The sequence below is a fragment of the Ranitomeya imitator genome, chromosome 1 (genome assembly GCF_032444005.1).
Source record: "Ranitomeya imitator isolate aRanImi1 chromosome 1, aRanImi1.pri, whole genome shotgun sequence".
Classification (NCBI taxonomy): domain Eukaryota; kingdom Metazoa; phylum Chordata; class Amphibia; order Anura; family Dendrobatidae; genus Ranitomeya; species Ranitomeya imitator.
The window spans coordinates 739572391-739585381 of record NC_091282.1 but is presented as its reverse complement, the minus strand read 5'-3'; the positions used below and the strand labels follow the sequence as shown (position 1 = coordinate 739585381).

General features: G+C 43.0%; 1 protein-coding gene across 4 annotated transcripts in view; it reads right to left on the bottom strand.

Moving 5' to 3' along the window:
- Positions 1–12991, bottom strand: part of SYNE2 (spectrin repeat containing nuclear envelope protein 2) — a 395759-nt gene that overhangs the window by 224285 nt on the left and 158483 nt on the right. For all 4 annotated transcript variants that reach the window (XM_069733882.1, XM_069733900.1, XM_069733891.1 and 1 more), the window contains exons 33-37: positions 8841–9002; positions 7220–7370; positions 5786–5944; positions 4189–4350; positions 2696–2797 (exon numbers count right to left, since the gene is read on the bottom strand). In XM_069733882.1, the coding sequence (XP_069589983.1) occupies positions 2696–2797; positions 4189–4350; positions 5786–5944; positions 7220–7370; positions 8841–9002 (736 nt within the window). The remainder of the gene's footprint in view (positions 1–2695; positions 2798–4188; positions 4351–5785; positions 5945–7219; positions 7371–8840; positions 9003–12991) is intronic.

The following is a 12991-nucleotide window of genomic DNA, read 5'->3' as shown; positions in this document are numbered from 1 at the left end:
TACCTCACAGCAAAACCTTCCAAATGCAAACACCACACCTCAAATCAACTCCAAGCCTTTGATCTGCTTAATTGAGAATAACATAACAAAGGGATTGCCCACACCTGTCCATGAAATAGCCTTGGAGTCAATTGTCCAATTACTTTTGGTCCCTTTAAACACAGGGTGGCACATGTTAAGGAGCTGAAACTCCTAAACCCTTCATCCAATTTTAATATGGATACCCTCAAATGAAAGCTGAAAGTCTGAACTTCAACTGCATCTGAATTGTTTTGTTTAAAATTCATTGTGATAATGTCTATAACCAAAATTAGAAAAATGTTGTCTCTGTCCAAATATATATGGACCTAACTGTAGAATAGGTATATATACATATATATACATGTCAGTGAGACACCTATATATATATATATTTATATTTCTTCCAGCGCGAGATAGCTTTAAAGCTGGTAATTCAATTACCGACTTTTCCTATCTCCTTCACAAACCCGACATGATATGAGACATGGTTTACATACAGTAAACCATCTCATATCACCATTTTTTTTGCATATTCCACACTACTAATGTTAGTAGTGTGTATATACAAAATTTGGCCGTTCTAGCTAGTAAAATAAGGGGTTAAATGACGGAAAAAATTGGCGTGGGCTCCCGCACAATTTTCTCAGCCAGAGTAGTAAAGCCAGTGACTGAGGGCAGATATTAATAGCCTGGAGAGGGTCCATGGTTATTGGCCCCCCCCTGGCTAAAAACACCTGCCCCCAGCCACCCCAGAAAAGGCACATCTGGAAGATGCGCCTATTCTGGCACTTGGCCACTCTCTTCCCATTCCCGTGTAGCGGTGGGATATGGGGTAATGAAGGGTTAATGCCACCTTGCTATTGTAAGGTGACATTAAGCCTAATTAATAATGGAGAGGCGTCAATTATGACACCCATCCATTATTAATCCAATATTAGTAAAGGGTTAAAAAAAAAACACACACACATTATTAAAAATTAATTTATTGAAAAAATCACAAAGGTTGTTGTATTAATTTATTCTACTCTCAATCCACTCACTGAAGACCCTCGATCTGTAACAAAAAAAAAATAATAAACCAACAATATACATACCTTCCGAGGATCTGGCACGTCCAACGATGTAGATCCATCTGAAGGGGTTAAAATATTTTGCAGACACGAGCTCCGCTAATGCAGGATGCTCATTTCTGCAAAACCCCGGCGAATGAAGCTAAATATAGGTCAATGACCTATATTTAGCTTCATTTGCGGTGAGGCGCCCTCTGCTGGCTGTTCCTAGATCGTGGGAACTTTCCTAGAAAGCTCCCTGGCTCGAGTTCATATGAGGACAACCAGCAGAGGGCGCCTCACCGCAAATGAAGCTAAATATAGGTCATTGACCTATATTTAGCTTCATTCGCCGGGGTTTTGCAGAAATGAGCATCCTGCATTAGTGGAGCTCGTGTCTGCAAAATATTTTAACCCCTTCAGATGGATCGACATCGTTGGACGTGCCAGATCCTCGGAAGGTATGTATATAATGTTGGTTTATTATGTTTTTTTGGTTACAGAACGAGGGTCTTCAGTGAGTGGATTGGGCGTTAAATAAAATATTAAAACAACCTTTGTTTTTATTTCATTAAAATAATTTTTAATAATGTGTTTGTGTATTTTTTTAACCCTTTACTAGTATTGGATTAATAATGGATAGGTGTCATAATTGACGCCTCTCCATTATTAATCTGGCTTAATGTCACCTTACAATAGCAAGGTGGCATTAACCCTTCATTACCCCATATCCCACCGCTACACGGGAATGGGAAGAGAGTGGCCAAGTGCCAGAATAGGCGCATCTTCCAGATGTGCCTTTTCTGGGGTGGCTGGGGGCAGATGTTTTTAGCCTGGGGGGGGCCAATAACCATGGACCCTCTCCAGGCTATTAATATCTGCCCTCAGTCACTGGCTTTACTACTCTGGCGGAGAAAATTGCGCGGGAGCCCACGCCAATTTTTTCCGCCATTTAACCCTTAAATATAATAGCTAGAACGGCCAAATTTTGCACATACACACTACTAACATTAGTAGTGTGGAATATGCAAAAAAAATGGTGATATGAGATGGTTTACTGTATGTAAACCAGGTCTCATATCATGTCGGGTTTAGGAAGGAGAAAGCAAAAGCCGGCAATTGAATTACCAGCTTTAAAGCTATCTCACGCTGCATTAAATATAAATATATATATATAGGTGTATCCCTGACATATATATATGTATATATACCTATTCTATGTGTATATATCTACTCTCATCTAACCTGTCAGTGTGATTTTAGTGTACTCTGCGCTGAATTGCCGGCTTTTCTAAGGACACGGGTGCGTAAAAATCGGACAGCACTCGCATGGTGCGAGTGCTGTGCGTTTTTTTTCTCGCACCCATTGACTTGCATTGGCGAGTCTCGTCCGAGAATCTCAGCAATACGCAGCATGCTGCGATTTTTTTCTCAGCCGACACAGATTTTTCTCAGTCCGATTTCGGCTGGGAAAAAAATCGCTAATGGAATGTCACCTATTGAAAAACATTGGTCCGAGTGCAATCCGATTTTTTATCGGATTGCACTCGTCCGTTTTTCTCACAAGTGGAAAGGGGCCCTTATTGTCTATACATAATCAGTGCTATATACTACTTTTTTTTTACCTGCAGTTCAAATGGTAGTTCATCACTTTGTAAAAGTTTCTGTATTTCTATGGATTTCTGACTCATTTCCTCCAAAAGTTTCTCTTGATCCTGGAGCTCAATCTGAAAGCAAAGAAAAACAAAAAATATTTAGCATATTTCTACATTATATTTTTGTTTTGAGCATCAGGAAAGAAAATCTCATTTAATCTAGAACTCATACATAGAACGTCAGGAGTGTCAGGAAATCCTAATAGTCCTGGGAGTTGCGATCACTGCTCAATAGTTCCTGATTATTGGGGATAAATACATAGAACTGGAGAAACAAATGGGTTATTCGGTGCTGCAGTGCAGAAAAAATGAAGGCCGCCAATCCAAATTTCAGGTGGTTTTATTCGTCAACGCCTTTTGAAGTACGGTATATAACTTCTTCATCAAGTCAAACCACGAAAATCGGACCACACAAGGATGGGATCTGAGTGCTGTCCAATTTTTTCATTGGCACTGACTAGTTCGATCTGTGACTCGGATCAATATTAGTCAGCTTTCCATGATTTTTTGAGACATTCAAAAAAGACAAATATTTCATGCGGAAAACGCTCTTTTTTGGGAGGAATTTTTTAGAGGAGTCTTTCTCTTCCTTAACAGTATGTACACGCAGTTTTCTTTTTTCTGGCCCAAAAATCCACATCTAAAATCGGCATCTAAAAGATACATGGTTTTTGGTGCAGTTTTGAAACAACACTTGGTTTTGGCACCGTTTTGATGCGGATTTTAAGGTTTTTTTTGTCAGCGTGGTTTTTGATGGTCAAACAGTTAAAGGGGTATTCCCATCCCCAATATCCTATCACAATATGTAGTAGGTATAATACTATCAGATACCTCCAATTAGAAATGTAGTATAGTTCTTCTGATTTGCTATGTCGCTTACCCCATGTGCAGTAGCTGAGGTATCCAGTAACAGCTAACTAACTGTTACTATATGAGTACTCATAATCATAGATACATAAGCTACTGCAAAGCCCTGCACAGAAGGAAAGAGGCCTAGCTAATCAGAAGAACTATTCTATATTTCTAATTGGAGGTATTTCATAATATTTTTATTATTACATATTGAGATAGGATCTTGGAGATGGGAATACCCCTTAAAGTGAACCTTCCCACCTACTTGTTTTGCATCCATCCTCACTTCTCCCTTGCCCTTGATTGACAGCTCTGGCACTACAGAAGGTATAAAAGGGCTGATATAGATGGAAAAACATAGGTGGGACTGGGCGCAAAACTGCTCGGCCACCCCAAGGGTGCACCAAGCGCCTGTGCTTGGTTTGAACAGTTATTTTGTTCTGACGGACTACAAATAAGGTCTCTATAAAGAGATTAACCTGCTTATTGATGGTGTCCATATAGTAAAGCATTTTATATACAGCGCACAAAGTAAAAGCAAACTGGAACACAAAATCTGTAAACAATTACTAATTATTCCTCGTCTCATCCATCTCACAGTGAATACTTACATGTAGAGATCGCACATCATCACTGGTGACATTTGCACTTTCCAAGAGCTTCATTTTTCCTTCTGTCCAAGGCTCCATGTCTTGTGAGAGAACAAGGACTCTGTTCCACAGGCAGACGGCACTTTTTAGGTTTTCATCGTAGCCGTCTCGTTTTTCGCATACCTGCAAGAAATTCCGCAGAAATAATATACTGAAGATACAATATGTTCTATGATACATTTTCATCTTTTACAAATGTTTTTGTTTTATGCTTTTGTTGTTTATTGTGGATTCTTTGCATTTTACTTTTGTTTTTATAAGACCAAAAAAAAAAGAAAGAAGAAAAGATGAAATAACTATACTAAGGGTACCCATGGACCATCAAATGCTGTCAGCCAAACGCTAAACTTAAAGGGGCTCTCTCATCAGAAAATTAATTAAATGTTTAAATTAGGTTTATGTGTTACATTATTTTTTTAATTTTTGGTAAGGTTTTTATTTTTCATATCATAATTTTTATTACAAAATTAGTAACCATGCAATTTTCACGCTGGCCACTGAGGAAATACTAGATTTATACAATGTGGGGTTTTTTTCAGGAAGAGGTTTCAGCAGGCTCCTTATCATCAGAGGCAGGTTTACAATCTCAGGTACAGAGATCACAGGATCCACCAATCACAATAGGCGATGTCACAGCTGACTCTGCTCCCCTCCCTGCACACGCTGATTAGACATGTCAATACAAAACGTATTACACAATGCAGCAAATGTACATGTCAACGGGAGGCTAGAGCGTAAAAAAAAGTCCAGGCCGGTGTGAACATTATAAGATTCCTATTTTTTTGGCAACATAGTTCCCTTGAGGGAAAGAAGAAGCGGAACCGCGAGTTGTGAACAGGACTCTTGCTAACTGGATTGTAGTACTGAGCTGGGCTGTGGTGAAGGAGAGTGAAACAGCGGAGACAGAGAACAAACGAGTAACGAGAAAGGAATAGAGATGTGGAGATGTTCCGTATAGTGAGGGAAGCTATCTACGGTATATAATCCCCACAAAGTTATCGTTCAGTAAAAAGTTTATTTTTGACTGGTGGTCTCCCTCATTGAAGTCCCCAAAATCTGGTCCAGGCCAATCAAAGTAATCGATAAAATGAGGCCTTCAAGGGCGTAGTGCCATCATGGCACAAGTCCACGCACCTAGCCAGGACCGACACCTTCATGTAACGTGCCGAGGTGTAAGAGAAGAGTACCTTGCCCACGACTACCACCCCTTCCCATCATGTATTAGGTCTTGTTCACACCTGCGCATTACAATTCCATTTCTCCATCCTGCCCTTAATGCTGGTAGGATGCTATTATAGCCAGTGGACGCACTTTTGCATCCTTTATGTAACAGAATCGTTTTCACTATAAAAAGAGACACCATAATAGAAACCTGACAGACCCCATTATAGTCCTCAGGGTCCTTCTGGTGTCTTTTGCATTCATTATATAATGGATCAGTTCTCAGCATGAACTGCAAAACGCAAGTGGGAACAGAGCCTTAATGGGAACTCTGCCCAACCAGAAAAAAAAGTCATTATCTTCCAACAGGATGTAAATAGCCATGGAAAATACCTACATCTAACCACTTGTCGATGAGCGCATTTGCTTCTGCCTGGAATGGAGAATGTTCACATCTCTTTATCTTACTGATCTGGAACTGCAGTTTGTTGCAGACGGAGTTGATCTCTTCTACATATTTAGAGTGATCCTCGATCTCCGGCTTCAGCTCCTGAACCTGCAATGAAGAACCGTTCGTCAGATAAAAGAAGACAGAGACACCTAGTGACATGTTCCGGATTTGGTTTTAAGGGACAGTCAAGTTCGTAAATCCATCAGCATCCAAAATACACACGGGAAAATATTTTATAACGCTGCTGCAACATCCCGTTATGCACATATGCATGCCTGGCAAAACTAACATGAATGTCTATAGGAAGGTCAGGGTAAAACCGCGAAAAAAAAGCATTCATTAAGCATCCTATTTAATACAATGCAATCCGCAATTTTTGTGCATATGTTGAGTTTTTTTCCGCGATAAAAACGCATCGCTGAGAAAAACGCAGCATGCTCATTAATTTTGTGGATTTTTCACGGATTTTCCGCTATTTAATGCATTGGGAAGCTCAGGAAAAAAATGCGAAAAATCTGCACACAAAAAACGCATGCGGATTTCTTGCGGAAAATGTCCGGTTTTGTTCAGGAAATTTCTACAAATAGTCCTGATGTGTGCACATAGCCTAAAAGTTGATAAATTTTGATAAACCATCCACAGACTGGACTGAGACTATTGGTTCTTTTAATCAATAGGTCACCAGACTGGTTATTGATTTTGGAAATATTTATGTGGAAAAATTAAGCTGACTGCATGATCTTGTTATAAGCATGGCAGCATGTTTTTTGCATTCAGCTTTAGATAGAAGAGGTTTAGTCAAAATTCTACGTGATAAGTGGTGGCTGAAGAACGTCAATACAGATGTCTCCTTATGTGGCTAGCTCCGGTCACTGTTGTTAGAGGCAGGCCCCAGCTGTTCAAAACAGCCAGCATCCTCCATATATCTTCCGTATATCCATTCACCACCCGTGCCCATAGGGTGTATATTTGTACTATCGCAAAGGGGATAAGCACCATAAGGGCATCTGAGCATCATAAAGGGGGTTCACCTGCTGGGACCAACTTATTTGCCAGAATAAAGACCTGGCCTGTACGGCCAAGATCATAAGTGTATAAAAATTTTGACTATTTTTTTCTCATCCTGAAAAAATAAAGAACATTTTTTATCTACATTTTTATACTTCAACAGTAAATAAAATTTACAAGACTGAATATAGTTTCCTGGGCTAATAATATGTGTATCTGTAAAAAATTGGATGCAAAATGGATGATCTGTATGAAATCCACTTTTTTTGCACACCCACAGATTTGAATAGGCGACTCTCATCTGACATCCAGAAGAATATGGGGCTTCAACCATGACCAGTTTCAAACCAGACCAACTAGTATTCCCATTACCTCCATCATCATTTTATGAAGATTGTCTTTCCCGATATAGGAAGACCGATGAGAAATCGTCATCTCCACTTTCTGAATCAAGGATGTCAGCGTTGTCCTGTGCTGCTGGAACTTGCGAAGGAGTTCAATGATGGCATCACATTGTTCCTTGCTAAAAAATTAAAACAAAAAAAAAGGTATGGGATTATGTGGCGTAAAAACAAAACCACGTGTCAAAAAAGTATAACAAATATATATATATTTTCTTTTTTCATTAAAGAGTCCAAGATTATTTCCTCCACCTGAGTGGACTGAAAAAGTAAAAAGTGAACAAAAAAAAGTGCAAAAGGAGGCAAAAAGGAAATTTGCCAAAGGGTATGTTTCTACGTTCAGGAAATGCTGCGTGTTTGACGCTGTGTAGAGCAGCAGCATCAAACACGCAGCGTCCAGATGTTACAGCATAGTGGAGGGGATTTCATGAAATCCCGTCTCCACTATGCATTAAAACACGCAGGCGGCATACCCGCGGAAACAGACATGCGGCGCATCTTTTCAGAACGCAGCATGTCCTTACAATGCGGTGACACGTCAAACAACGCATGAAAAACGCAGGTGACCTGCCAGTGACCTTAGGTGCAGATTTGGTGCAGATTTTACCTGCGTAAAATCCTGACCAAATCCTGATGCAATCCTGAACGTGGACACATACCCTAAAGTTCAATTGGGGTCCCAAACCCATTTAGCTATAGAAATACAGAGTAATCATTACTGGGGAAACTCTGCACCTTGGACTCAATCTACTCAGGTAGCCCATGGCTTCAATCTTGAGGGTCAGGTTCACTTAACTGTTGATTATATACGTACACTCCAAAGTTTCTACCCAGTGTGCATTTTTGTATTGTTCTACATCAATGGGCCACTTAAAAAAAGACCCATCACTAGCTCAAAAGAAGTACATTTTGGCTCTTATTTTATTGTGGCTGCTTCCCTGAATATTCAACTTTTTGTATTTTTTCTAATTCTCTACCCTCTCCTAGTGTATTCTCACCCATCCCCTGTAGACTGTGAGCCCTCGCGGGCAGGGTCCTCTCTCCCTCTGTTCTTGTGTGTGCATTGTATTGCTCATATTTAATGTACTTGTCTATGTATGCCCCTTTTTCACATGTAAAGCTCTATGTAAGAAATTAACAATAATATTAATAATAATAATAATAATTGGCCATTAGTTCCAGAGATTCGTTTTTTAATTAAGTGCCAATTTTTATGGTCTTTACCTAGCGGGCTCACGGGATCCTCTGAGGTGTGTCTTTCAGCTGTTTTGCAATATTACCCTATGCGCACTGCCCCCTTGGTAAAGACCATAAAATTTTGCACTAAATAAAAAAGCTCACATCTTTGGAACAGTATGGTGGATGTAAAAAAAAAATGGAAGACTCAGGAAAGCAGCGGGAATAAAACAAAGTAAAAAAAATTGGCTAATTTTGACCTGATGACAAGTCTTCTTTATCCTTAGATAAAAAGCCAAGAAGTGAAAAAAATTCAAGAAAAAAAACCACTTTGCTGTAAAGCTGCAGTATCGAGAAATTGTATATAACAAGAACCAAAGACGTATGTACAGACAGATGGATGTTACGCCCCTTACCTGTGACAAAGATACTGCTGTGTATCCTCCCACAAGTCCACACGCCAAGTCAAATCTTCTGTTTGTAGAGTTTTTAAAACTTTTTGAAAGGCGTCAAAAATTGAATTCTTTTCTTGGTCCAATGTCTCCAATTTTTTCTCAAGCGTGATCAAAGACTTCATTCTAAAATACAATAAGATGAAAATGACTGAACTTAATAATAAATAAATAACAAAAAACAGGGATTTTTGTGTACTCGTTGTAAAATCCTTTTCTCCGAGCCAATCATTGGGGGATACAGGACCATGGGTGTTATGCTGCTGCCACTAGGAGGACACTAAGTAATACAGAAAGAATAGCTCTTCCCCTGCAGTATACACCCTCCTGCTGGCTCCAAGTGAACCAGTTCGGTATGTCAAAACCAAGCCAACACAGAAAACCAAAGCCGTTAAGGTGGGTGCTGTGTCCCCCAATGATTGGCTTGGAGAAAAGGATTTTACGGTGAGTACACAAAAATCCGTTTCTCCTACGCCTCATTGGGGGACACAGGACCATGGGACGTCCTAAAGCAGTCCCTGGGTGGGAAACAATCAACTGTAATTGCTCCTTGTACCCACAGGTTACAGATGCGGCCCAGCCGCCTACAAAATTCGTCTGCCGACGGTTGCATCTGCTGAGGCCTGAGAATGAATATGGTAATGTTTTGTAAACGTATGCAGACTGGACCAGGTTGCAGCTCTGCAAACTTGTGCTGCCGAAGCTTGGTGCCGGATGGCCCAAGACGCACCCACTGACCGAGTGGAATGAGCCTTAATCCCTGCTGAGACAGGATGACCTCTGACTAGGTAGGACTCCTGAATAGCTGAACAAATCCATTTGGCTATTGTCACCTTGGAAGCAGGAAACCCCATCCTTGGCCCTTCCGGGAGCACAAACAGGGCATCTGACCGGCGGAAGGATGCCGTCCGCGAGACGTACCTCTTGAGAGTTCTCACTAAATCCAGTGTATGGAGGCCCTTCTCAAAGCGATGTACTGGTGCCGGACAGAGTGACGGTAAGACAATCTCCTGATTGAGATGGAAGGATGAGACAACTTTGGCAAAAAGGACGGGGATGTTCTCAAAACCACCTTATCCTGATGAAAATTCAGGAACGGAACTTGACAAGACAAAGCCACCAGCTCTGAGACTTGTCTAATGGATGTGACCGCAACCAGGAAGGCAACCTTCCATGAAAGAAAGGACAGGGAAACCTCCTGTTGCAAGACTCCGAGGACCAGGTTAAGGTCTCATGGTTCCAACGGCATCTTATACGGCGGCACCTTATGGGAGACTCCCTGAATGAGCGTCTTCACTTGTAATCTGTTGGCAATCCTGCGTTGGAAAAGAACGGACAGGGCTGAAATCTGCCCCTTGAGAGAACTAAGGGCGAGACCTAAGTCCAAACCGGTTTGTAAAAATTCGAGGATGGAAGGAATGGAAAATTCAATAGGAGAACGTCCCCGGTCGTTGCACCAAGAAAAGAAGGTTTTCCAAGTGTGATGATAAATACGCATTGACGTAGGCTTTCTAGCACTGATCATGGTAGAGATGACTTCCGGAGAGAAATCTGCCTGGGTTAGAACCCAGGTCTCAACGGCCATGCCGTCAAACACAGGGTCTCAGAGTTCTGGTGGTAAATGGGGCCCTGTGAAAGCAGGTCTGTGCGATTCGGTAATCGCCAGGGAACATCGGCGACTAGTTGAACTAGTTCCGTGTACCACGCCTGGCGCAATCAGGATTACTGGTACTCCCTCTGCTCTGATCTTCTTGATGACTCTGAGCAGTAAGGGGAGCGGGGGAAATATGTACGGAAGTCGAAAATGATGCCACGGAAATACGAGTGCATCTGCCCCGATGGCTGTTGGATCGTGGGACCGAGCTATGAATTCGGGGACTTTGGAATTTAGCTGTGAGGCCATCAGATCCACGACTGGAGTTCCCCCAACGACAGCAGATCTGGTGGAAGGTGGGGATGGAGAGACCACTCCCCAGAGTCGAGGCTTTGAAGACTGAGGAAATCTGCCTCCTAATTGTCCACTCCCGGGATGTGAACCGCAGAAATCATTCAGCGGTTTTCCTCAGCCCAACGGAGAATGTAGCCTACCTCTCTCATGGCTGCCATGCTGCGGGTTCCCCCCTGTCGGTTGATGTATGCCACTGCAGTGGCATTGTCGGACTGAATCCTGATGGGACGACCCGCCAGGAAAAAATGGAACTGGAGAAGAGCTAACCTGATTGCCCGAATTTCTAAGATATTGATCGGAAGGCGTGATTCCTGAAGTGACCAGCGGCCCTGAGCAGTGTGATGTAGGAACACCGCTCCCCAGCCTAGAAGACTGGCATCTCTTGTCACAACTAGCCAATGTACTGGAAGAAAAGACTTCCCTTGATTCAGGGAGGACTTCAATGTCCACCACCTGAGAGACTGTCTGACTTGCTAGGGAAGAAAGAACCGACGGTCCAGGGAGGACGGGTTCCTGCCCCAAACCGCCAGGAGGGCATGCTGTAAGGGATGGAGGTGTAATTGGGCAAATGGAACCGCCTCCATAGCTGCTATCATCCTGCCGAGGACTCTCATACTGAAGCGCAGAGTGAGTGCGAGATTGAGAGAGCTTCTGAGCTTCCCGCTGTAAGGCTGAGAGAAGCGCAGAGAGTGAGTGCGAGATAGAGAGAGCTTCTGAGCTTCTCGCTGTAAGGCTGAGAGAAGCACAGAGAGTGAGTGCGAGATTGAGAGAGCTTCTGAGCTTCCCGCTGTAAGGCTGAGATGTTTTTCGGGGGAAGAAGCACCAACCCCTGGGATGAATCAAGCATCATTCCTAGAAAGGAAATTCGCTGAGCCGGTACTGGGGAAGATTTTTTGAAGTTTATCTTCCAACCCAGGTGAGAAAGCGAATCCATTGTGATGTTCATGGCCTCTTGCAGGCGCGGAAAGAGGGGCCTTTGATGAGGATATCGTCTAGATACGGTAGTACCACCATGCCTCGGGTGTGAAGGACGGCCACGGCGGCCGCCATGACCTTGGTGAAAACTCTGGGAGCGGTGGCGAGGCCAAAGGGCAAAGCAATGAATTGGAAGTGTTGTTCCTGAACTGCAAAGCGAAGGAACCTCTGGTGAGAGGGGAAAATTGGAATGTGGAGGTACGCGTCCTGGATGTCTATAGATGCCAGGAACTCGCCTTTTTCCATGGAGGCGATGACAGAACAAAGCGATTCCATTCGGAACCGTCATACCCTGAAGAACTTGTTCAGCAGTTTTAGGTCCAGAATGGGCCGTACTGTACCGTCCTTCTTTGGAACAATGAACAGGTTTGAATAAAAACCCTGAAACCTTTCGCTCTGAGGGACAGGGATAATAACCCCGTCTTCTTTTAGAGAGCTTATGGCTTGGAAGAACTCTGATACCTTTGCCCTGGGAGGAGAAGACAGGAAAAAACAATTTGTTGGGAGAGAGGAGAATTATATCTTGTATCCGGAGGACACTAAGTCGCAGACACATTCGTTGTGAATGACCGAGAGCCACGCGTCACTGAAGGAAAGCAGGCGGCCACCTACTTTAAGGCTGTCACCCGGATACCACAGGTAGTCATTGTGTGGGAGATCTGCCCGGTCTGGACCCCCTGGATCCTGACTGCCTAGGCCTGCCTCTCCATGAAGGGGAAGGTTTGTAAGAGGTCTGGGGACCTCTATCCCTACGTTGTGCCCGGCCGGGTCCGGAAGATGTGGAAGTAGAGGACCTATTTGAGTTGGAACGAAAAAAATTGATGGTGTTGATGCTGTTGATGGTTCCGATAAGCCCGAAAGGGGCTCTGTTGTGGGAGAAATTTACTCTTCCTCCCAGTGGTGTCAGAAATTAATTGATCGAGTTTTTGGCCAAAAAGGCAACCGCTCTGATATGGTAAAGAAGTCAATGACTTTTTGGGAGTAGAATCCGCACGCCAGTCCAAGAGCCATAAGGACCTCCGAATGGTGATGGCGTTTGGAGCTGCTTGAGAAGCGCAGTCAGCGGCATCCAGAAACGCGGTCACTAGAAAATCCCCAGCTCTGGCTATCTGAGTAGCAAGGTCTGCTACCTCGGGGGGAAGATTGGTATCCAGAACAGCTGAAGACAAGTCCTCAGCCCAATGGGTCATAG